Genomic DNA, 25,389 nt, shown 5'->3' with positions numbered 1-25,389 from the left:
GGTGGGATGAGGGAGGACTCTTTGCTGTGGCTCCTGCAAGAAGGAAGAGGGTGCCACCCAGGTGCCCTGAATTTTTCCTTTCCTCATGCCTCAGTTTCCTCCCAGGGCCTGGGAATAGGAGCTCTGATCTGACCAACAGAAGTCCATCCCTAAGGACCTCAGGATTGAGGACGAAGGCAGTGGGGGCTTCCTCTACTAGACTCGCCACAGGACTTCCCCTCCAGGTCCTTGGCCCTCATCCTACATTGTCCTGGACCCTGGGTGGGTGTGGCCTACAGCCTGGCCACACACTGCCCCCTGGTGTCGACTAAGGCTAACAACCAGAAGATGGACGTGGCCTGGAAGAAGCTCAAAACTGAACCCTGTGGTCAGAGACCTGTCATGCCCATAGCAACCACTAGTTCTTCACTGGATGCTTCTGTTAGCTTCTTGAGCCATACTTATGCTCCCTTTCCCACTTCTTAGGGACATACCTAGCGACCCACCATTTCTGTACATGGACACTCCTATATGTTCCCTGGATGGTGAGGTCCAGTTCTCCCCATGGAACCAGTTCTCCCTGGGACAAACCTGCCAGGTCATCAGAAACGTCTAGAGAGTTACTTAGTTCTTCAAAAAGACACCTGTTTATTCCTTGTGGCACCTGGCACCTCTTTAGGAACTCTCCTTCCCTCCTTGTTGAAATGTAAGCCTCCCTGAGTACATGCATATCCACTTCCTGGGACATGCCTGTCTATTCCACAGATATATACCTATATGCTTCTAGAACATATCTGTTTATTCTCTGAGACACACTTCTCCTCTCAGGACACATCTGTCTCTCTAGAGACATACCTATTCCCTAGGACATTTAGAGTTTTCACCAGAGAGAAATCTTTGCTCTATTTCCATGAATGCATCTGTCTTCTCCCAGGATATATCCATGCTCTTTTTGACCCATATTTGCCTTCATGCATTTTACTAATATACATCAAAGGCATGTTGGTGTAAGACACTGTATATTGCATATTGTGTTGGGAAGATAAGTTAGATAAGGCTTGGTTTCTGCTTCCAATGGCTTTCATCTAGTAGGGGAGCCGACATGTACACAAATAAAACAGTGTAGTGTGTGATGAGAGTCATGCAAGGGATGCAAGCCAAATGTTTTCTGAGTGCAAAGGAAGGAGGGGCCCATTTAGCTAAGGTGCAATCACAGGAGGTGAGACCACAGGAGGGTGATTGTGGAGTTGGCACCTGACTAGGCCTTAGATGGAGTACATTCCCCTACGGGAGAGAGTCGAAAGGGAGGTGAATTAGAAAATTATTGCAATAATCTAGGTTTGAGAGGACAAGGGCATGGACCAAAGGAGTGGTGAATGGGGAAATGGAAAATAATTAAAAAGTAGGGAACTTCCCTGGTGGTGCAGTGGTTAAGAATATGCCTGCCAATGCAGAGGACACGGGTTCGAGCCCTGGTCTGGGAAGATCCCACATGCTGTGGAGCAACTAAGCCCGTGCGCCACGACTACTGAACCTGCACTCTAGAGCCCGTGATCCACAACTACTGAAGCCTAGAGCCCGTGCTCCGCAACAAGAGAAGCTGCCTCAATGAGAAGCCCGTGCACCGCAACAAAGAGTAGCCCCCGGTCGCCGCAACTAGAGAAAGCCCATGCGTGGCAACAAAGACCTAACTCAGCCAAAAATAAAATATTAATTAATTAAAAAAGAAGTGAGCAGAAAAACAATTAAAAAATAAAAATAAGGAAAGTTTATTAAAAATAGGGGAGGGATTTGGATATGAAGGTGAAGTAGAGGAGAGGTTAGAGCTGACTTTGGCTTTGAACCTGGGTGCCATTAGAAGGAGAAGCTGGCCTGAAGAAAATGGTGTATAATATGAATAACAATGGAACAAGCTGTTATGTACTGTAGAGAGAAGTGGGAGTGGTGGTGGTGCTGCTAGTGGTAGAAAAGGGTTGGAGCTAGAAATACAGGGTTAGGAGTCCCCTGCACAGAAATGCCATGTGAAGCCATGAAAGGGATGAGAGTTCCCGGAGAGAAGGTGTACCGAAGAAGGCTAAGGTCCTTTAGGAAACACCCACATGTAAACAATGAGGACAAAAGAAGACAAAGGGAAAGATAGCAGATAGCAGAACAAGGATAAAGCAGTGCCATGGAAGCGAAGGAGATGGTACCCTTTGAGAGAACTTTTTTTTTTTTTTTTGATGTGGACCATTTTTAAAGTTTATTGAATTTGTCACAATACTGCTTCTGATTTATGTTTTGGTTTTTTGGCCACGAGGCATGTGGGATCTTAGCTCCCCAACCAGGGATCGAACCCGCACCCCCTGCCCTGGAAGGCGAAGTCCCAACCACTGGACTGCCAGGGAAGTCCCAAGAGAACATTATCTATTGAATGGTTCATTCATTCATTCATTCAACAAATATTTGTTGGGCACTTCTGTGGACCAGGAACTGTACACAGTGAAGGATGGACTTTGGTGGGGGAGACGTTAGAGATCAGACAGGAAATTGAGAGGGTGGTAGAGTCAAGGAAACTACATATTTTCCAGTAGGGATGACGTCAGCATGTTTGTAGACGAGAGGAGCCAGGGGAAAGGGAAAGAGGGAATATGATACACAGAGAAGTCCTGGAGGAAACTGGAAAGGAGAGGCAATCAGCTGCCAAAGGGTTGACCTTGTAAAGGAAGAGTGATACTTCTTCCTTTGAGTCCAAAAGGAAGGAGTAAAAGTGAGAGAGAGTTTTGAGAGACGAATCCAGTGTGATGACAGAGAGGAAAGATTAAGAGGTTCACATGCATGGCCTCAATCTCATAAAAATAGAAAGGAAGGGCATTCTGCAGAGATGGAGGCGATGGGAACAGGTGGAATGGCATGATGAGTGTGGAAAAGTTTGAAGAGTTACCTTGAGGGATGTGACAGGGAGCCAATAAAAGACAAAGCATCACTGGGCTGCACTGATTGCCTGGCACTGAGGTCAGTCAGGGAATCTGGGGTTCAGTCAGCAGGTTCCGGTGGATTTTTTTTTTTTTTTCAGTAATACTCCTGGGCCCAGGCGTGAAAAAAAGAAGATGGGGGTGGGGTGGGGAGGTGGGCAGGGATCAACGACTCTGGTTTGGAAACTGAGCAGCAGGTAGGCAGGCAAGGGGACAGACTTAAGTAGTCTAGTCTGGGGAAGGAGTCAGATAAGACCAAAAGGGGTCCAGGGACTTGAGGCTAGAAAGGTGAGGACGTGGGAGAGGTGAGAGAGAGGTGGCTGTGCTCAAACACAGCAGCTCTGAATAATGGAAGCAGAGCCATTTCCAGCGATAAAAGCTACAAATGAGCTCTTGGGGAATGATGGAGTCGAAGAACACAGGAATTGAGGGCAACTGCGAGGGACTGAAGTTAAATGACACAAATGTTAATATTAAAAGAAGCCTAGTATAGTGGAAACAAGCCTAGGCTGGGTTCTGGAGACCTGGGTTCTACTTGCAGTTCTACTAACTGTGCCCACTTTGGGGGAGTGACTGCCCTTCTCTGGGGTGGAATCAGAAGACTTCTCAGGGCCCTTTCTGCTCTAGACGGTAAGGATTTGGGGATAATAGCAAGGCACGGGTTGACAAGAACGATCCCTCCCGTTGGGCCGCCCCTCTCCCCAGAGGAGCCCGGAACCTTTCTGCTGTGCTTTCTGCCCGGACGTGCCGGAGAGGAGACCGGAAGTCCTTTGCCGCCGGGTTCCGGGTTTCCTGGGCTACTACGATGGCGATGAGTTTCGAGTGGCCGTGGCAGTATCGCTTCCCGCCCTTCTTTACGTGAGGCTCAGACCCCGAGAAGCCCCGCTGGGCCTCCCTCCCCTCCCTCGGGCCCCGGGCTCAGCACTGATGCTTCACATGGGGAGGGGGAGAACGGATCCGGTCGCCGCCACCCTCAGTCTCTCACTTTCTCCCCCGAGCGCGCCTCTGGCAAGTGCTGCCACTCGCCCTCTCACTTCCTCTAATTCTGCGCCCCACCCGCTTCACCCGGCAGGTTGCAGCCGAACGTGGACACTCGGCAGAAGCAGCTGGCCGCCTGGTGCTCGCTAGTCCTGTCCTTCTGTCGCCTGCACAAACAGTCCAGCATGACGGTGATGGAAGCTCAGGAGAGCCCGCTCTTCAACAACGTGAAGCTACAGCGTATCCTCCCTCAGGCTCTTCCACACCCCCCACACATGCACTTCCACACTTTCCCACATGCCCAGACTTCACACTCCTCTTCACCCACAGAAGGGTTCCCACCCCAACTGGCCTTGGGAAAGAGCCAGACTGTGTAGCTGACATCCGTTTTACCTCCAACTCCAACCCAAATGTAGCACCAAGCCCTCTTGTCCGTGGCAGTGATGAGTACCCAGGTGTCATTCAGATCTTAGAATTTCTGCCCTGAAGCCAAGTACCAAGTTTTTCAAGCTGAGCCTTTTTGACTCGTTGAAACTTTTGTCCTCTGTATGAGGCTCAAACTCTGGCATTACCTTTAGTAATTTTCTCTGCCTACTCTCCTTGTCCCAGGAAGTAAGGGTTGTTTTCTTTTGCTGCCTGATTCATCCCTAAAATATCTAGAGAATGGCTGCAGGAAGGAGAGAGGACAGAGGGTGAGAAATGATAGTACCTTTCCTTCCCTAAAGCTCTTCCTTTTAATTACACTAGTTTCTCTTTACCTTCCTGCCCCCAATATGCAGAAAATGCCAGTTTATATCCTGTTGGGGCGTTGCACATCTGTGTGTGTAGGTGGGAGAAGAAGGGTAGTTTGTAGCATGAGCCTGGCTCTGAGAAATTTTATCCCACCCAGTTCATTCCATTAATACCATTCCCTTAACCTTAAACCAGGGAAGCTGCCCGTGGAATCAATCCAGGTTGTATTAGAGGAGCTGAGGAAGAAAGGTGGGTTCAGTTCCCCAGATTCCTTATTTTTCATCCTAGTTGGGTTTTCCTGAGGGCAGATTAGCACAAGTCTTTTTTTTTTTTTTTAACCCTTCAGTGGCTTTTTTAAAATTAATTAATTAATTTTTATTTTTGGCTGCGTTGAGTCTTTGTTGCTGCGCGGGGGCTTTCTCTAGTTGTGGTGAGTGGGGGCTACTCTTCATTGCGGTGGCTTGTTGCAGAGCACGGGCTCTAGGTGCGTGGGCTTAGCTGCTCTGCAGCCTGTGGGATCTTCCCGGACCAGGGCTTGAACCCCTGTCCCCTGCATTGGCAGGTGGATTCTCAACCACTGCGTCACCAGGGAAGCCCCCACGAGTCTTTTCTTTTAAGAATTTTTTTTTTTCCCTCTCCTGGCTTGGAGCCCAGAGTGTTCTGTACAATAGCTCAATTCCCTGAGTTCTTTTCCCCCATTCGTATACAAAATTGAAATCTCTCCATCTGTGCCCCAAGACCTGAAGAGGAGAATGGATGCCTTACAGATAGTAATAGTAAAACAATTCTTGAATTTCTCTTTCTGAAAGCTGAGTCTCTTACACTCTCTTCCACCTTGGTTTTTGCCTCATTGTTTCTTCTTAGAGCATGGTGCTTTCATAAGTATCTGTTTTGCAGGGAACCTCGAGTGGTTGGATAGGAACAAGTCTAGCTTCCTGATCATGTGGCGGAGGCCAGAAGAATGGGGGAAGCTCATCTATCAGTGGGTGAGACTATTCTGACGCAGTGACCCATGGCAAAGGAGAATGAATCTGTGCTCAGCAGATGCCTGGTGTTTTCAGATCCAGACTGAGCAGAGTGGGAGGGGGCAGAAAGAGGAGGTGTAGGTCTTCCAGGCAAGCCTCTTTCAATGACTCAATTTCCCTGGCTGGAAAGAACTTTCCTTCTTTTGCCAGTAGGAGGCCAGAGGCTATGTGAGGCCATGTTTGGAGAATGCAGTACTGGAAACCACGAGTACTATTGTTGGCTGGAGCCTCTGGCCACAGGAGATAAATGGGGAAAGGAAGGGAAAAAAACACAAAAACCTGGAGCCCCTCCCCCACTACATCCTTATGGGGCTGTCCACAATATAAATGAGACTTTCTGAACAGTGTGGGTGTGGGGACAGACTCTCTCCCCTGCATTCCCTGTCAGCACCAGCCCTAAACATTCCCAAGGGAGAGATGAGGGGAAGAAGCGTCAACAACCCAAATATAACAAACACACACCACCCATTCTTGAACAGGAAAACAACCAGAATGAGAGGTCACTCCTCAGACACGTGAAGGCCTGTGGTTTAGTGGTTCCGAGCGTGTGTGTACATGTATAAATACAGCACCTGTAGGGTTTGTGGGTTTTAGGCCACTCCTCTGCTGGGGTGACAGCTCTCGTTTGGGAACCAGTCTCATTCCTGGGTCAGAGAGGTGGGGCTGGTGAGTTTACCTTCTCCCAGGAAATTCCTGGTTCTTATTCAGTCCCTGTTTTCTGTGTCCATAGGTTTCCAGGAGTGGCCAGAACAACTCCGTGTTCACCTTGTACGAACTGACCAATGGGGAAGACACAGAGGATGAGGGTAATGCTTTTCCCTTTCTCCCCAGTTCTGTTATCTGAATCCTCCTCCGTCTAATTTTTGTTTACTTGACATTCAGATTTCCCATTTTCCTGCCTCTAAATTCCAAATACTAAATAATACAAAGGTTCTTAACCCATGTCCAAGATTTCCATAAACCACCTGAATTCACATGCAGAGAACCCACAGAGTTTGTTTGTGGGGGTGTGTGTGCATTTTTCTCGGCATCGAGTCCATATTATAAGATCTTGAAGGGCATCTGTGACCCATGAAAAGTTAAGAATTATTGGTAAAGATGCCGAATGAGGAGCTAGGGCGGAGATTAAGCCTGAGATTTCATTCCTTGCTGACTCAGGCTTTCTTTCACCCTTTATTCTCATAGAGGGCTCAGATCTGTGGGTGTCAGCTGAAGGGACTGGGCCAACACTCCCATCCCCACCCCTTGCCCTTTAGAATACTATGGTTTCTGGCCAGACAAGGATTTGTATACTGTTTGATTTTTACATAGTGTAAATACTCTCTCAGCTCTCTTATCTCTGACTTCATATTCTGATCCCCAGGATCACCAAAAGTACCAATCTGAGCTGGGGAAAAAGGGGCACCTCCCCTTTCTGCCAGGCCTGGCTGCCCCAACAGAGTTTACAGCTCTTGGCTTCCCCCACCACCACCCTTTCCTGCAGGCCTCTGCTTGCTACTCCCACCATCATGCCATGACTTCAGTGTTTCAGCCTTGCCCAGCCCACCGCTCAGGCCAGGCAAAGCTGGAGGCTTCCTCAGAAAGCAAGCTCCCTGACTCAAGAGCTGGGCCCCCGCAGGGGGTGAGGTGTGCAAGCCTGTTAGGGCTTGCCTCCTGCCTCTCACATCTCCCTGCAGTATCTTGCCATATCTCCAGATACTCAGCTGGCCCTTGGCTCCCAGCCTTGTTCCTTTTCACTAGGAAAGGGCAGATAATCTGTGCTGGACCTTAACAGTCTCCTGGCCAGAGGCATGGCTATACCTCTTTGTGTTAGAACAGGTCCTCCCAATGGGTACAGATGCAGTTAGGGTCAGCGTACAGTGACAAGGGACTTGACCTCCCTACACTGGATTGTCAGGGCCCCTTCTTTGTGGCCCACAAGCAAACGGTGTTACTCTTGTATATCAGACACTAGTGGGCGGGGGGGCTAGTGCGAGGGTGCGTGTGGGTTGAGTCTGACAGAAGAAACAGGAAGGGGGAATAAGCATGAACTCTCATTTCATGTTGACTCAGGCTTTCTTCCACTCCTTACTCCTAAGGAATACCCAGGAAGGGTGGGTGGGGGCAGCTGTAGCAGTACACCTGGCCTGGAAAGTTCTGTTTCCAGCTGGCCTGCTCTTCTCAGAGGCCTTGAGCCCCAAGGAGCTGAGTGTCCCTGACTACCCATCTCTCCCCGTCCAGAGTTCCACGGGCTGGATGAGGCAACCCTACTGCGGGCTCTGCAGGCCCTACAGCAGGAGCACAAGGCCGAGATCATCACTGTCAGCGATGGCCGAGGCGTCAAGTTCTTCTAGCAGAAACCCGTCTCCCTTTACTTCTTACCTCCCACCCTTCCAGGGCTTTCAAAGGGAGACAGACCAAGTGTCCCCACAGACTGGATCCGTGACTCCACCAGACTCCAAAGGGCTGCAGTCCAGGGGTGGGTGTCCCACTTATCCCATGTGTCTGTCCCTGGGATAGGGTGAGGCTGAGGTGCCAGGGAGAAAAGATGTGCTGCTCCCTGCCTCACCTCCTCTCGTGAGCTGGGGCCTGTAAACCTAAACACAAACTTCATTTGTGTCACACATGTAAGTACATACACACATGCCCCCGGCACAAGCTTCTGTTTCTTCCCCCTCCCACCCCTTTAGCTGCTGCTGGTGCTGGATCTTTCCTAGGGGACGGGCGAAGCCCTGGCTGCAGGCAGCCTTTCAGGCAATGTGAAGATAGGAGGCCCAGGAAGGGGCCTGGCAATGAGAGGTGGGGCCGGACACTGATTTATGATATTAAAAAGCTTAACCCTACTGCCTGCTGCTGAGGTTATTACTGGAGTGGGCAAAGGGAGGGCTGTGAAGTGTTAACCCCCTGAGTGAATCCCAGCCTAGGAGAGGAGAGACGGCCTATGGCCTTTGAAAAGGTCCTCTCGTGCTGGCGGGCTCCAGTGAGCCTGTGGTTTTACGTCTGCCGGGTGGGCTGTGCGGGGGAGTGCCGATGGCACACAGCTTGGGGACAGACTGCTTTCTGTCTCTAAAATGGAGTAGCCTAATGACTTCCCCCCTCCCTCACCATCTCCCCGTGGAAGTCCTGAACTACTCTGAAGCCCCTCCCTCCATCCATCTGCTCTGGGTGGGGTAGTTGAGGCCAAGGGGAGCTGAGGGGGAGTAAACCGGATATGGACTTCGGTTTATTAGGAACTTTGGCAAACAGAGGGGTAGGAAGGAGAGCCCACAGAGCAAAAACAGCCACTCTGGCCAGGATGCGGTCAAGGTGGGGAGGTGGAGAGGATGGGTGACCTGGTCCTTGTTTTGGGGGAGGGGCTGGCTTTGGGGTGCGCACACCCATCCCTGTGCAGCCCGGAGGGACTGGGCACTGCGACGTCGGAGAAAACCAGATCTTTCCATTGACCTCTGTATTGTCGGCCTGGGGCCATTGCGGACGATTAGGAGGGGGTGGCGCTACCTTATCTGGGTCGTGCAGGCTGGTGGTAGCCTCCTCTTCACCACCCCCCTTTCTAGGGCCGGGGAGCCGCGGTCACTTTTCATCTCCCTGTTGCAGTACCGTGCTCCCCCGGACAGGTTTGCACACTCGTAGTGCGGGAGGACACACCGCCGCCTCGCACCCGGCTGCGGCTTCGGAATGAGACTGAGGGCGGGTGCTCCGGGAGGCCAGGGGGGAGGGCCAGTGGCCGGGGGCGGGGCGGTGGCCGAGGTGAGGGGCTGCGCTACGGGCTCCACTGCTCTCGCGGCTCCGAGGGGGCGGCTCGGGGGGGGGGTGTGGGGCGTGGCGGGGGCGTGGCGGGGGCGTGGCTGCGGGGCAGGCGACCCTGGGCTGGGGCCCCAGTAGCTCAGCCGGAGCGCTGCGCACCCAGCCAGTGCCTCTGTCAGGCCGCCTCCTCTCCAGCAGCCCGGCTTACCGCCCTGCGGCGCCCGGCCCTTCCTCATGCTGGCACTCCCGGCCCCAGAGACCGAGGTCCCTATGTCCCAGGCGGAGGCCGACCTGGCCCTGCGGCCCCCGCCGCCTCTCGCCGCGGCGGGGCCGCCCCGCCTCGGGCCCCCTCGCCGGGCGCGCCGCTTCTCCGGGAAGGCTGAGCCCCGGCCGCGCTCCTCCCGTCTCAGCCGCCGCAGCTCAGTCGACTTGGGGCTACTGAGCTCTTGGTCCCAGCCAGCCTCACCCGTTCCGGAGCCCCCTGCTCCTCCGGACTTCGCTGGTTCCGGCCCCGCAATGAGTCCACCGCCTAGCTCTGAGGAGCCCACTGAGGGCACGTGGACCACGGGCGCCCCGGTGAAGGCCGCAGACTCCGAGCGTCCGGAGCTCGCGGGCTCCGCAGGAGGGTCGGGGTCCCGGGAACCGCCGAGGATCACCGAGGCGGCGGCCCGGGAGCGGCGGCGGGAGCAGGAGGAAAAAGAGGACACGGAGACTCAGGCTGTGGCAACGTCCCCGGACGGCCGATACCTCAAGTTTGACATCGAGATTGGACGTGGCTCGTTCAAGACGGTGTATCGAGGGCTGGACACCGACACCACGGTGGAGGTGGCCTGGTGTGAGCTGCAGGTGCGGCTGGGAGCCCCCTCGGTGACGCCACGGGATGGGACCCTTTGGAGGTCTTGGGATGGGAGACCCAGGGGACAGCAGCAAGAGGGATGTATTTTTCCAGTCAAATATCCAGACACTCTTGTCCCCCTTGTTCTGATGATCCATGGACTTGGCCGATTCCGGGCTGCAGAAGGAGAAACTGAGGCAGGTGGTGTGTGGTGGCTCCCCTATGGATTTAGACATTCTCACTTTACGGGCTCTATACTCAACCCTGAGTGGTGGAAAATAGGATGGGAAATTGGGTAGGGAGCCAGTTCAGACCTGAGGGGTGGTTGGCCTCACCACTCTCCTGTAGTGGTTACCTACTATCTCTTCCCTTCCTCTCCCTTCCCCCTAAGTCCTGAGACCCTCAGTGTGACCCTGATCCCCCTGCTCCCTCACCCTGGCTCTTTGCAGATTAGGAGGCTGTAATAATGGAGGCCAGCAGCCGAGGCAGGGTCCTCTCCACTTCCAGATGATTTAGGGCGATTGTGGCAGGACGGGGCCCTCCCACGCCCCTTCTGAAGCAGTCAGACTTCTGGACTTCTCCACAGCTGGGGGAGGGGAGACAGGGAGCTCCAGCCCTGGCCTGAGTCCAGTCCTGCCCCTCATCCCGCTGCCTACCTGAGCTCTCCTTTCTCAGATCCAAAGGTGCTGAACCCCATAGGCTTTAGGGGTATGTATGCTGGTTTGAAGGACCTTCTTCCCATAGGGGAAGAACCCAGTTAAGTCTGAGCGAGCAGCTTTGGATTCAGACTGGGGGGACAGGGCCTGGGGGAAGGGTCCTCCCCTCCAGCCCTGGCACTGGGCTTGCCCCTTGCGCCTGCCAGTGCCGCGCCCCAGGCTCTAAGCCAGGCAAGGCAAGGCGGCCAAACTGGGGTGGGGGGGTGGAGGAGGGAGATGGAGGAGGGAGATGGGGGAGGCGAGACAGCCATGGGGCAGGGGGCAGTCTCCTGGCACCTGGTCCTGGATCCTTTGTCTCTTTCTCTGTACCTCCCTCTGCAGCCCTCCTGCCTCCTGCCTGGATCTAGCAGTTCCCAGTTTCTGAGGCCAATCCCCTTGCCGGCCCCAATTCTCTGCCTGCCGTCTGCCTGCTGCCCGCCTGCTGCCTGCCCGCTGCCAGCCCCTGGGCGTCCCCTCCCACCCCACGGCCGGCCTGGGCGGCTACAAAGGCGCTATTGACTTCAGGGCTCCTGGACAGGGCTGCATAAAAGCGCTTGTGTCCAGGAGGGGGTCCAGGGGGCGGCCCCAGGCCCATGGTGGGTGTGTCCTAGGAGCAGCCCAGGGGGGCACACCGGGAATTAGGGATCTACAGTCGGTGGACAGATGATCCCACCCACACAGCCCCATCCGTTGGCTCCTACCCTCACTTCTCCCTCAGCCCTGCCCCATGTGCTCCCATCCCCCCTCTCCGTGGGGGTCCTGGGCCTGATGTGACTGTGACCCCCACCCCCTACCCCACAGACTCGGAAACTGTCTCGAGCGGAGCGGCAGCGATTCTCGGAGGAGGTGGAGATGCTCAAGGGGCTGCAGCACCCCAACATCGTCCGCTTCTACGACTCGTGGAAGTCGGTGCTGAGGGGCCAGGTTTGCATCGTGCTGGTCACCGAACTCATGACCTCGGGCACGCTCAAGACGTGAGCTCTGCGCCTGGTGGTGGGAGTTGGTGGGAGGACTGGTGGTGGGAGGTCTCCACTGCTTCTGGAGGAGCCCAGCCTCCTCAAACGCTACACGCAGGTCCAAAACCAGGCTCACTATCCCTCGTCCTCCGCTCTTGAGCGTCTGGAGGCCTCAGCTGCCCCCTAAGGAGTCCCCCCACGCTGCCTCTCTCCTCTGCAAGCTACCCTATCTTCCCGCAGCCTGCAGAGATCGGGCACTGTCATTTCTCTCCTTAAAACCCTTTCGAGTTTTCCCACTGCCCTCAGGATAAAGTCCGCACTCTGTAAGGACTGCTCGCAAAGTCCTTATAGGATCCAGCCTGCGTTCCAGACAAATCAAATTCCCAGCAGCTCCTCGCACCCTGCCCCATCACTTGCTGTGTCCGTGCCTTTGAGCACGGGTGTCCCTTCTGCCTGGAAAGTCTTCATCCCTTCCCATTTTCACCCTTGAACGCCTATTCATCCTTGCCAAGACTCAACATAAAAGTTATTTCCTCTCTGAAGCCCTCCCCCACGCCCGGGGCAGTTAGTTATCCCTTCAGGCGCTTCCACAGCACCTTGGGGGCGGCCCCGTCTGTGCATTTACCGCCCGACCCCCGTTTTGTAACCTTCTGTCTACCTACCACACCACCTGCTGCGTTTCTGCTTGAGGACTGGCGCGGATCTAGGCTAGGAGAGGCTGGCAAAAGATGCGTAGGCGGGGGAGTGGGTGGGGCTACGGGGAACTTCCCAGTGGTGGTCTCCCTCCCCAGCCTATATGTCCCCCACCAAGACCGTGGCTATGCGCCCTCCCCCAGATACCTGAGGCGGTTCCGCGAGATGAAGCCGCGAGTCCTTCAGCGCTGGAGCCGCCAAATCCTTCGGGGGCTCCATTTCCTACACTCCCGGGTACCCCCCATCCTGCACCGGGATCTCAAGTGTGACAACGTCTTTATCACGGGCCCTACAGGCTCCGTTAAGATTGGGGACCTGGGCCTGGCCACGCTCAAACGCGCCTCCTTCGCCAAGAGCGTCATCGGTGCGTCCCTCCCGGGGGGTCCTTGCCATTCTTGCCCTCCCCATGTCAGGAGAGAGCCTGGGGACCCCCTCCCCCGAGCAGTGTCTTTCGGGATCCACGAAAGGTAGAAGACCACAGGGGAGATGGGGAGACCTATGGCATTCCCTCTTCCCCACACCCCTCCCCCAATCCCCACCCTCACACACACAGGACTGGGAGGGGTCGGTCACTTGCACTCCAGAACTGCCTAGCCTCTTGTACGCTCAAGGGGAGGGACGAAGCCATAAAGGAGGCACTGCAGCCTGACACCTGCTGTGGATCCTACAGGGACCCCGGAGTTCATGGCCCCGGAGATGTACGAGGAAAAATACGATGAGGCCGTGGACGTGTACGCGTTTGGCATGTGCATGCTGGAGATGGCTACCTCGGAGTACCCTTACTCTGAGTGCCAGAATGCCGCGCAAATCTACCGCAAGGTCACTTCGGTGAGAGGGCGCAGGGAGGAGAGGGAATTACAGGTCCCCTTTACACTTTGCCTGCTCCAGCCACCCCGCGGTCAGTGCCCTTTCCCTTAGTGAAAACAGGCTGGACATAAAGACGCCCTGGTGTACACTGAAGGATATTGGATGCACACAAGGCCTCTCCAATACAAGCGATTTAGAATAATGTCGTGTGTAGCGCTCCCTAGAGCTTACAAACGATTTCACAACCAATCGATGTGAAATCCCTCCTGCTGCCCGGCGGGGTGAGCAGGGCACATGTTCTGCCCTGCGTTTTACGAATGAGGACACTGGCTCAGCGAGAGACTTGTTCAAGGTCACACTGTCGATACGTGGGGGGGCTGGGATTTGAAATCACATCTTCTAGTAGCAGTCGCGGTGCTTTTGCGTCTGCACGCCCTGCTCCCTCGGGCAGGGGCGTGTGTGTCAAGCAGAGAGCTGGGGCGCAGAGGGCGGGAGGCCTCATGCAACCCCACTCCTCAGGGCACAAAGCCCAACAGCTTCTACAAGGTGAAGATGCCCGAGGTGAAGGAGATTATTGAAGGCTGCATCCGCACGGATAAGAACGAGAGGTGGGTGGAGGGGGCAGGTTGGGGGTGGGGGCGGGCGGCGGTGGGGCTCGGCTCACGTTGGCGCCGCCCTCAGGTTCACCATCCAGGACCTTCTGGCTCACGCCTTCTTCCGCGAGGAGCGCGGCGTCCACGTGGAGCTGGCGGAGGAGGACGACGGAGAGAAGCCAGACCTCAAGCTCTGGCTGCGCATGGAGGACGCGCGGAGAGGGGGGCGCTGCCGGGACAACCAGGCCATTGAGTTCCTGTTCCAGCTGGGCCGGGACGCAGCCGAGGAGGTGGCGCAGGAGATGGTGAGCGGAGGACAGACTGCCTGCCTTGGGGCTGGGCATGTGAGGGGCGTTTGGACGTCGACTGGAGGGGCCAGTGCCTCGCTGGAGGGGTGCCTGGGTGGTGGGAGAGGGGCTCAACCCAGCCCTCTCGGCATCTCCCGCAAGGGTCACCCTGCAGCTCCGGCCTTAACGCACCCCACCTGCATGCACACCTAGTGTTCTCCACAAGCTGGAGATTTCCTTTTCCAGCCTTGGGTCCTTCCACCTCCCTGTTTTACTTCCTGCTGATCCTGTTTTCCTTTAATGCCTTTCTCTCCAGCTTATCTATTTTTCCCTTTTTCATCCCCCATCCCCGCCCCATGTCTTTTTCTCCATCTTCCTTCATGCTCAGAACATCCATGTCAGAAAGCCTGTCCCCTCTAGAGTCAAAATTAAATGCTTTCTTCCCACTTCAGCAGGTCCTCCATTACTGGAGGGGCCCCCATTGGTGTTGTTTTATACCAGGATACATTCCTGTCTTTCTCTTACACTAGACTATAAAGTCTCGGGGGCAGGGACTGTGTGTGTTGGTTTTCCTATCCCTGACGGTGCTTAGCACGTGATGGGAGCTTGTTAATCACCCACATCTGTACACAGCTTAGAGCCCTTTCCCATGCATGTGATGATTGTTACCATTCCTGCATGGAGTGACTTTATCCCGATTTATTGATGAGGAAATAAAAGCTCAGAGAGGTTGAATGTCTTGTACAAGGTCCCAAGCAAGTAAGTGGCAGAACTGACTCAAGTTGTTCAGATTTTAGGTCGGAACACCCTGCCCCACCGCCTTTACATGCCCAGCAAAGCTTGTTATTGAAATGAATAAGGACATGATGAACAGAAGCTGGTGGACCAGGAGAGGCATATGTGGGAGACAGAAGATGTGGGGCTGGTCTTGGAAGGCCTGAGGGGGGAAGGGAGAGAGTATGAAATTCTTGATCGAAAAATGCAGTTGAAAGGGTGGGAATCATCTCTTGGTGGGTCTGGGTCAGGAACCTGAGAACGTGTTTGAAATATGGCATAGGAGCGGGTCTCCGAAGCATAGCTCAAACCTGACCTGGGATCGGATCCTGGTCCATTACATACAGAGGTTCTTGATCTTGACACTACTGACATCTTTGTTTGGGAGACTGTATTGTGTGCATTGTAGGATATTGAGAAGAATCCCTACCATCTACTCAGTAGATGCCAGTGGTACCTACTCCTAAGTGTGACAACTAAAAATGTCTCCATATATTGCCAAGTGTCCCCCAGCCCCCAAGAGCAATTGACTTACTGTATAACCATGAACTGGTCACTTAGTTTACTTATTTCTAAAATGGGGCTGATAAGACCTACCTCAGAAGGTTGCTGGAAGGATTTAAGGTTGATAATGTGAAGAGCTGCCAGTTAATGGACACAGTGGGTAATCAATAAATGTTGGTTCCCTTTCTCCCATGTCCTGGAGGCCTCAGGAAGGTGTCATGATGGGTCCTTGTTGGGGGAGGGGGAATCTCATCTCAAACTGTGCTCCTCACCCTCCCAACTCCAGGTGGCCCTGGGTTTAGTGTGCGAAGCTGATTACCAGCCAGTGGCCCGTGCAGTGCGTGAACGGGTTGCTGCCATCCAGCGAAAGCGTGAGAAGCTGCGCAAAGCTAAGGAGTTGGAGGCCTTCCCCCCAGCGCCAGGGCCTCTACCAGCAGCTGTCCCCATGACTCCAGCCCCCTCCAGTGTCTTCCCCCCTGAACCCGAGGAGCCAGAGGCAGACCAGCACCAGCCCTTCCTCTTCCGCCACGCCAGCTACTCGTCTACCACCTGTAAGTCACCTCTGACCTTGGCACCCAGGTCCCAGCACCCTTGGCCTCTGCCCCCTACCCAGAAGTTCAAGCCAACAGCATTGTCACTTACCCGGCCTTCCATTTCTAGCCATAGCTCCTTCTGGGAAAGAGCTCTGCCGCAGCGCCAGGCCCCTCCTCGCTCAGGCAGCCTCCCTCCTTGGCCACCACTCCCCTTTATTTCCACTTTTTGATCCCCTCCCTCCCCACCAGCGGATTGCGAGACTGATGGCTACCTCAGCTCCTCCGGCTTCCTGGATGCCTCAGACCCTGCCCTTCAGCCCCCTAGGGGCGTGCCATCCAGCCCCGCTGAGTCCCATCTCTGCCTGCCCTCGGTGAGAGGGGGTCACGTGGGGGGCTCCCAGCCATTCCAATCCTATGACCTGTCTCCCATCCTGTAAAACCCCAACCCCTGACACGGCCCCATGTCCTTGGAAATCCACCCCTCTTGTCCTCTTCTTAATTCCCTCTGCCGAGTACCCCAGCACCCTTGACACCATCTCCCTGGAGTCCAACAGTTATCCTCCCCTGACCTCATGAACCCATATCCTATTTCAGGCTTTTGCCCTATCCATTCCACGTTCTGGCCCTGGCAATGACTTTTCCCCTGGAGACAGGTAAGTTCTGGTCTGAGTTGGGGTGCTAGGGTGAAATATATGGAGCTCTGGGCTCCCAGTGTCCACTCTGACACTCCTGTCTTCTTTTCCCTTTTTTTTCCAGCTATGCCTCAGATGCAGCATCAGGCCTTAGTGACATGGGAGAAGGGATGGAACAGATGAGGAGACCCCCAGGGAAAAACCTCCGGCGCAGACCCCGATCCCGGCTTCGGGTCACAAGTGTAAGGAAGGGGCACAGGTGTTGGGGTATTAATAAGCTACAGGGCCTGGAGGGAACTGTCCGAGGGATAGGGGAAGTTAGCCAGAAAAGGGGAGAAGCAGTGTGCTACTGGTACCCAAGAGTCAGCCAGTCATGTTTTTGTTGTTGTTGTTGTTGTTTTTTTCTTTTGCGGTACGCGGGCCTCTCACTGTTGTGGCCTCTCCCGTTGCGGAGCAGAGGCTCCGGATGCGCAGGCTCAGCGGCCATGGCTCACGGGCCTAGCCTCTCCGCGGCATGTGGGATCCTCCCGGACCGGGGCACGAACCCATGTCCCCTGCATCGGCAGGCGGACTCTCAACCACTGCGCCACCAGGGAAGCCCAGCCAGTCATGTTTTTAATACAAGACTACGGGGGCAGAATCTGCCTCTCTTCAGTTCCAATCTGGCCACTGTCATTTGGTTGGAGTGGGGTGGGGACACGTGATGAAGACAGAGAGCTTGACCTCCTCCCTCTGCTGACTTTTGACTCTGAAGGTCTCAGACCAGAATGACAGAGTGGTTGAGTGCCAGCTACAGACACACAACAGCAAGATGGTGACCTTCCGATTTGATCTGGATGGGGACAGCCCGGAAGAGATTGCAGCTGCCATGGTGAGGGGGAGAGAGATGAAGACAGAGTCTTTGGATCTGGGACGAGTCTCCTTCCTGATGTCCCCTGTTGCTGAACCCCCCACCCCCCACCCCATCCAACAGCAAGGGTTTTAAAGCTGGTTGGCCCTCAGCACAGTGACACTGAAGATATCTCTGCCCTTGTTTTGGGGGAGGTTTCTGTTTATCCAGTGAGGTTTGGATCCTCAGCTGGAGCAATTTGAGACTAACATAGGGTATACATAAGTGCAGTGAAGTGCACGCTAGACACGTGATACTGTGGCTGTAAGTAAAGGATGGGTTGGGGGCAGCAGGGGAAGAGGTAGGACTTATGTGAGGTCTTGACAGATGGGTAGGAATGGCAGTGAAGAGTGGAAAGGGCATGTCCAGTGGAGGTACGGCAAAGGAAAGGCATGGATATATGGAGTGACTTGAACTATGGGGCTAGGAGGGCTTCATGAGGAGGCTTTATCATTGGAAGAGCTCCTATAGGAAGTAACAGGGTCCTCCTGTATAGCACAGAGAACTATATTCAATGTCCTGTAATAAACCATAATGGAAAAGAATATAAAAAAAAGAATGTGTATATATGTATAACTGAATCACTTTGCTGTACAGCAAAAATGAACACAACATTGTAAATCAACTCTACTTCAAGTTCTAAAAAATCCAAAAAGAAACGGGTTCCTGTAGGAGAGTTGTGGAGTGAGGTTGAGCCCAGATCATAGACAGTCTCAAGAGTTAGAGTGTAACAGGGTGAGAATAGGGTTTAAGAAGACTGTTCTGCTGTGGGATGTGGGAGAGGGTTGGGGGTAGGGAATCCAGTTGGCGGGTGGATACAAGAAGCCGGATGTGGTCCAAGGAGAGAATGGATTATGGGGGAGGAGGAAGAAAAGGGGTGGATCGGAGGGTCATTTTGGGAAAATAAATTACTCTGTAATCCAGTAATCTATTGACATGGTACAGTATACATAGTAGATGGTCAATAAATATTTGCTGAGTTGATATGAGAGGGAGTTAGGGAGAGGGGATATCAAGGGCAAGTTGTAGCTTAGAGGAACTAATGGCGATAGGCCATCAAAGGAGAGAGGAAGTTAGAAAATGAAAGTAGGCTTGTTTTTTTTTTTTAGGGATCATGAGGAGCTTGAATGACAGAGACAGGCAAGATAAGATCCTCTATAGGAGAGAATACCGGTCAGGGCTGGAGAGAGCGGTGAATCTGGGAGTCTCAGCAGAGTTGAGTATGAGAGAAGGTGGGCCTGCAAAGTCTGAGGCATAGAGGTTTGTCTTAGTGGATACCCCCAGTTGTGGAATGGGGGGGGTGGTGGGGATAGGTCATGGAAGGACAGAGATGGAGGCTGAGAGATAGGAGGAGCTCCGGAAGATGTTACTAAAAACTGAGTAAGGAGATTGTTTCAAGGAGGCGTAGGGTGAAGCCTGAGGCAAGACCACACTGGCTTTTGTCAGGAGGAGGTCTTTGTGGGAGACCAGTTTCAGTGGAGTGGGGGCAGTGGGTGCCAGCCTCTGGGATGAAAGAGGGAAGGGAATGGAAGAAACGTCAGACTTCAGGAACTCTCTCTAAAGCTTCTCCTCCATCATGTCATTCAGCTTGTGTCGGGGACAAAGACAAACTATCACCTGGCGTGCAGGCTTATCAACTTCTGTCAAGCCACTCAACCCTTCAAGAATCTTTCCTCCAGCCACACTGGTTTCTGAATGGTCCTCTGAAGAGGCTTGGGTGCCTTTCAGCTTCTGGCTCCAACTCCTCGGGGGTCTCGCCCTGGGAGCTTTCTCTACTGGGCTTTCAAGCCCCACTCAGATCCCACACAGCCAAAGGGACCCTGTCCCTGAACCCGGGGTCCATTGCCCTCTTTTCTCTCCTTCCCAGCCCACCCTCCACTCCTCTGCAGCAGAGTTCTCCTGAGACTTAGATCTCCTCTTGTTGCTTTTTTGCCTCCAAATCTGTAGAGGCTACCTGTGGTTACAGAGTAACGTCCAAACTCTAGAGCACGGCCTTTAAAATTCACAGCACTCTCAGCTATACTCCAGTCTTTGCTATTTTGTGAATGTGCTGTGCCCTTTTTGAATGTGCTGTGAAGGTGCTGTGCCCTTTCCTGCCTCAGAACAGCATGGAACAGAGGAAAGGGTGGACTTTCACATAAGACCTGAGTTCAAACTTCAGCTCTGTTATCTACTAATTTGGCAAACTTGGGCAAGCTTCTTAACCTCTCTGAACTTCATCAGTAAAACGCAGGGGATAATACTTATTTTGCAAAGATGTTCTGATGTAATATATAATTTATGAGAAGTGATACAGCATGTACAAGAAGTGAAATGATGGTAAACGTATGGGAAGTGTCCACACATGGTAGGTCCTCAATCAAGGGTTGCTTTTCTTACTCATCCTTCAAGCCTCAGCTGTGGAGCCATCCCGGCTTCCCCCTATCCCCTGAGGTGGTATGAACTGCTTTCTTCTTGGAATGGATTTTTAAAAATTGTGTTAAGAAACGCATAACATAAAATGTACCATCTTAACCGTTTTCAAGTATACAGTTCAGTAGTGTTAAGTATATTCACACTGTTGGGCCACAGATCTCTGGAACCTTTTTATCTTGCAGATCTGAATCTCCACCCATTAAACAGCAGCTTCCCCTTTCCCCTTCCGGGAATAGCATTTTTATCTCTACGCCAATCAAAAACGCCTTACCTGCCATGGGCTGACTTGCAGTCTATTGAGTTATGTATGTGTGTGTCTCTTCCACTAGATTCTGGGCTTCCTCAGGACCAGGACCTTGTTTCACACTTCCCTGTTCACTCAAAGAACCTGGCAAATGCCTGGCACATAGTATGTGCTCAGCAAGCATTTGCGGACTTGAATGTTACATTTACCATTTATTGCCTTATTTTTCCTTAACTCTGGGGGGCTGTGTGTGTGTGTGTGGATCTGTGGGGCATACTTTATAAGCCCTATGGGAGGAGGAATTGTGTCCAAAAGCCTGTGAGGCAACAGTGTAAAGAACTCAGACTTTGGCTTTAGACGGGTCTGGGTGCAAATCCCCTGATCTGAGGCAGACTGAACTTCACCTCGTTGAGCGTTGGTTAGCATAACTCTAAAGTGGCGGTGTTAATACAGACCCCAGAAAGCTGTTGTTGGTGTTAAATGTGATAAGATACGTAAAGATCTGGTATATACACGCACGCTGTGAATGTTACCTCCCTTTCTCTAAGCTGTATTTCTCCTTACGCCACACAGTGCCTGGCACACAATGGATGCTTACTAAATACTTGTTTTAGGTTGGTGGTGAGCACAAGCAGTGGGGTGGCGGGTTGGTTTTTAAAGACGGGCCGGGAGAGAGGGATGAGCGGAATAACTGAGCCCTCCTCCCCCTTCCTACTGACTCTCGCCAGGTGTATAACGAGTTCATTCTGCCCTCGGAGCGAGCTGGATTCCTGAACCGGATTCGGGAGATTATCCAGCGAGTGGAGACCCTGCTGAAGAGAGATACTGGCCCTGTGGAGGCTGCTGAAGACCCCCTGGGCCCCCAGGTCAGACCCCTCTGGGCACCTCCAGGGGGAAGGGACTCTGCTCCAGGTTTCATTACTCTCTGCCCTTACCAGTCCCCGTGGATCTAACTTGTCTTCATCTCTGGGACCCCAAAACAATAGCTCTTCCCCCATTTGAAATCTGATGAAAGCCACAGACTCTTGTTCTAGAAAAATGTGTTCAATGCATACTTTTAACTCATTATTTTGAAACAATTTCAGACTTACAGAGGGGACTTCCCTAGTGGTCCAGTGGTTAAGACTCCACACTTCCAATGCAGGGGGCGCGGGTTTGATCCCTGGTTGGGGAACTAAGATTCCCACATGCCTTGCGGTACGGCCAAAAATAAATAAATAAAATTTCAGACTTACAGAGAAGTTGCAAAAATTGAACAAAGAATTCCTAGATACTCTGCCTAGATTTGTCAGCTGTGTTTTGCCGCATGAGCTTTACCATTCTCTCTTCCTCTCTCCCCTAACTGTGTGTGTGCATGCATTTTTGGGGGGAACCATTTAAGTAAGCTGAAGACATCATGCCCCTTTACCACTACATATTTCTCAAATACAGTTTTTTAAAAGTATTTATTTATTTACTTATTTGGCTGCACCAGTCTTAGTTGTGGCACACGGGATCTTCGTTGTAGCATGCAGGACCTTTAGTTGCGGCATGCGGGATCCTAGTTGCGGCATGCGGGATCTAGTTCCCTGACCAGGGATCAAACCCGGGCCCCCTTCGTTGGGAGCACGGAATCTTAACCACTGGACCACCAGGGAAGTCCCTCAAATACACTTTTGAATCCCTTGAAACTCATCTGTGGACTCCTGGAGGTTCATGAGTCCTAAGACTCAGCTCTTCCCACTGTGACACTTCTCTCTCTCAGGAGGAGCCAGCGCCATTGCCTGCCCTCCCAGGGTACCCCCCGGACCCATCCAGTGGTATGTACTACATTCTGTCCCTACTCATCCCAACCCCTGGGGTTGCTCCTGGGAAGGGCATAGGGAATGGGGGACTGGAATCTCAACATCCGCTCCCTGCCCAGCAGGGTTCCAGAGCAGCACCCTAGAGCAAAGGAGCTGGGCAGCCTTCTCCGCCTCCCCATCCTCTCCTGGAACCCCCTTTTCTCCTGGATCCCCTGCTTTCCCGAGTCCCATCTTCCCCATCCCTTCTCCCCCATGTCATCCCAGCTCCTCCTCATTCTCTCCAATTCCTCCCCAGGTCTCCTCAAATCTCTCTCCACAGCCCCCCAGCTCCCCACTTCCATTCTCCCCCAGTGCCTCCCAGTTTCCAGTCCCATCGGCTCAGTTTCCACCGAATCCTCTCCTCCCCAGCTGTTCCCCGGTTTCTCTTGCTCCTCCCTCCTTTCCGCCCTGCCCCCCTGCTGCTCCCGTCCCCTCCACCACAGCGGCCCCCCTGCTCTCTCTGGCTAGTGCGTTCTCACTGGCTGTGATGACTGCGGCTCAGTCCCTGCTGTCCCCCTGCCCTGGGCTCCTTTCCCAGCCCCCACCAGCTCCTCCTGGTCCCCTACCCAGCCTGCCGCCTCCAACTCCCCTTGCTCCCTGTGGCCAGGAGAGGCCTTCACCTCTGACAGCTGAGATGGAGAGTGAGGTGAGTAGGAACCAAGAGGGATGATTGTGGGGTGTGTGTGTGGGGGGTCCATTCTGGATCATTTCTCTACTCATGGATCCACACTTTTTAGGCCTCTCCAAATCTTGGTTGGCCACTCCTGGGTGAAGCCAGACTGGCTCCCATCTCTGAAGGTGAGGCCTCTGACCACTGACCTTCCCCTGCCCGTTATCCTCAGTCACTTTTTAAAAAAATAAATAAATGTATTTGTTTGTTTATTTGTTTATTTATTTATGGCTGCGTTGGGTCTTTGCTGCTGCGCACAGGCTTTTCTCTAATTGCGTCGAGTGGGGGCTACTCTTCATTATGGCGCACGGGCTTCTCATTGCGGTGGCTTCCCTTGTTGCGGAGCATGGGCTCTAGGCATGCAGGCTCGGCAGCTGTGGCTCGTGGGCTCTAGAACACAGGCTCGGCAGCTGTGGCTCATGGGCTCTAGAACACAGGCTCAGTAGTTGTGGCGCACGGGCTCAGTTGCTCCGTGGCATGTGGGATCTTCCCGGACCAGGGCTTGAACCCGTGTCCCCTGCATTGGCAGGCAGCGGATTCTTAACCACTGCGCCACCAGGGAAGTCCCTCAGTCACTTTATGTCCCGCCACTGATTTCTCTTCCTTCTTCCATGATTCCTTCCTTGTCTCACTACAGAGGGAAAGCCCCAGCTTGTTGGGCGCTTCCAAGTGACTTCATCCAAGGAACCAGCTGAGCCTCTTCCCCTGCAACCGACATCCCCCACTCTCTCTGGCTCCCTGAAGCCTCCAACCCCTCAGCTGACCTCGGAGAGCTCAGACACGGAGGATAGTGCTGGAGGCGGGCCAGAGGCCAGGGAGGCTCTGGCTGAAAGTGACCGTGCAGTCGAGGGCCTGGGGGCTGGAGCCGAAGAGGAAGGGGACGATGGGAAGGAACCCCGAGTGGGGGGCAGCCCTCCACCCCTGAGCCATCCCAGCCCAGTGTGGATGAGCTACTCCTACAGCAGCCTGTGTCTGAGCAGTGAGGAATCAGAGAGCAGTGGGGAGGATGAGGAATTCTGGGCTGAGCTGCGGAGCCTTCGGCAGAAGTGAGTCTGGGAGGATGGGGGTCAAGAGGTGGACTTGGGAGGGCCAAGTGTTGGGCTATATAGCCCGCTCACGCTCCTGATGTGTCCTCAGGCACTTGTCAGAGGTGGAGGCACTACAGACACTACAGAAACAGGAAATTGAGGACTTGTACAGCAGGCTCGGGAAGCAGCCCCCGCCGGGTATCGTGGCCCCTGCTGCTATGCTGTCTAGCCGCCAGCGCCGCCTCTCCAAGGGCAGCTTCCCCACCTCCCGGCGCAATAGCCTGCAGCGCTCTGAGCCCCTGGGCCCTGGTGAGACGGCGGTTGCCCTACTCCCATCTTTCTGGAGACCTGTCCCTAGTGCTCTTTCTTTCAGGCCCTGGGGGTCTGCCCCTTAGTTTGGGGGGACTAGCCCCCTCTCCCCATGGCCCCTTCCCTCACTCAGTGCTCTCCCCCCCATCCTGCACCCAGGCATCATGCGAAGGAACTCCCTGAGTTGCAGCAGCACCGGCTCCCAGGAGCAGCGGGCGAGCAAGGGGGTGACATTCGCCAGGGATGTTGGCAGGATGGTGAGGGCGGGCCCAAGGGAGGGAGAGCCCAGGGAGTGATAACTGGCTGCAGCGTCACCCTCCTCCCACCCTGGAGGTTTCTTCAGTTCTTTTTCTTTTCCCTCCAGTGAATTCCGGACAGAAGCCATGTGTCTCATGCACGCCAGGGCCCGCCGTGGAGCTTGTGCTCTCAGAATCTGCTGACCAGCACAGCTCTGCAAGGAGGACCTCAACACTGAGGGAGTAGGTGGCCCCAGGGGCATGGAGAGTGCCGTTCCGTTATAGGGAAGAGCCAAACATGTGGGAACTGTGTGCTGTGTGTAGAAGGCATCAATTCTGCAGCCTACCATCCTCATCCCGGCCACCTCTCCGGCCAAGAGTGAACCACTAAGCAGTCCCACCCGAGCCCGGATGCTTCTAGAAGCCACACTCCCAGCTGGGCAGGAGGAGGGGGTGTTCTCACACCAGAATTAGTAGCAGCCAATAAAAATGCTGGAACCTAGAACCTGGTGAATTTGTATGTCGGGCCTTAGGAACTGGGGGCAAAGCTTTACGGGGTAAGGCAGGGGAGGATTTACAGGGAATTCCCGTTTCACAGCGGGAGGCAGGGGTGGAGCCCAGCCTTCTGGCTCCCTGCCAGCAGCTCATGAGGAAACTGCCAGGTCAGTAATCCACCTGACCAAGCTAAGAGTCCACCCAGACCCCACCTTAGGCTTACACAAGCAGGCCCCAGTGGAAGTTAAAAGGATGAAAGCTGCTTCTCCCTCATCCTTCATCTACCTCTCTCTCTCTCTCTCTCTCTCTCTCTCTCGATGGGAAAAGGCAGGAAAGTTGGAGTAGTGTGTTCCTCAGGGTAGAGGACAAAAGAGTGAGTGACCTTCCTTCCCCCCAAGACCTGGTTCAGTCTCAAACAGCCCAGTGACCCACCACGATCTCTCCCTTAAATCAGGTGGAAAGATCTCATGGAAAAAGCAATTCTAGTTAAACATTTACGGCTCCCTGGGGCCATGCCACAGCTGCAGTTACTGCCTGTGGAGCATTCCAGCATGAAGTGTCAGCCCCAACACACTCACTG

General features: G+C 53.9%; 2 protein-coding genes across 5 annotated transcripts; both read left to right on the top strand.

The window, feature by feature from the left end:
- The first annotated feature begins 3,683 nt into the window (after positions 1-3,683).
- Positions 3,684-8,490, top strand: VPS25 (vacuolar protein sorting 25 homolog). The gene is made up of 6 exons (XM_081218589.1): positions 3,684-3,791; positions 4,006-4,151; positions 4,839-4,892; positions 5,541-5,629; positions 6,399-6,474; positions 7,889-8,490. The coding sequence occupies exons 1-6, from the start codon at positions 3,739-3,741 to the stop codon at positions 7,999-8,001; spliced, it is 531 nt and encodes a 176-aa protein (XP_081074715.1). The 5' UTR covers positions 3,684-3,738; the 3' UTR covers positions 8,002-8,490.
- A 1,135-nt stretch (positions 8,491-9,625) lies between these two features.
- On the top strand, positions 9,626-25,388 carry WNK4 (WNK lysine deficient protein kinase 4; the record flags this gene model as incomplete). Of its 4 annotated transcripts, XM_081220501.1 has the most annotated exons (19): positions 9,626-10,237; positions 11,723-11,895; positions 12,714-12,934; positions 13,241-13,398; positions 13,897-13,985; positions 14,059-14,275; positions 15,822-16,086; positions 16,318-16,439; positions 16,663-16,721; positions 16,825-16,942; positions 17,455-17,571; positions 20,977-21,114; positions 21,993-22,047; positions 22,152-22,717; positions 22,809-22,869; positions 23,379-23,787; positions 23,879-24,078; positions 24,238-24,335; positions 24,443-24,570. In XM_081220501.1, 19 exons carry the CDS (start codon positions 9,626-9,628, stop codon positions 24,443-24,445), a joined length of 3,681 nt encoding a protein of 1,226 aa, XP_081076627.1. In that variant the 3' UTR covers positions 24,446-24,570. The 4 variants fall into 4 exon arrangements, with proteins under 4 accessions (XP_081076627.1, XP_081076626.1, XP_081076625.1 ...); XM_081220500.1 differs by lacking the exon at positions 24,238-24,335 and having other exon boundaries at positions 24,443-25,388; XM_081220499.1 differs by having other exon boundaries at positions 22,155-22,717; positions 24,238-24,556.
- Position 25,389: the final 1 nt, after the last annotated feature.

The sequence above is a fragment of the Mesoplodon bidens genome, assembly GCF_964165515.1.
Source record: "Mesoplodon bidens genome assembly, chromosome: 19".
Lineage (NCBI taxonomy): Eukaryota > Metazoa > Chordata > Mammalia > Artiodactyla > Ziphiidae > Mesoplodon > Mesoplodon bidens.
Note: the sequence above shows the minus strand (reverse complement) of the source record. Positions and strands in the feature narration are given on the sequence as shown.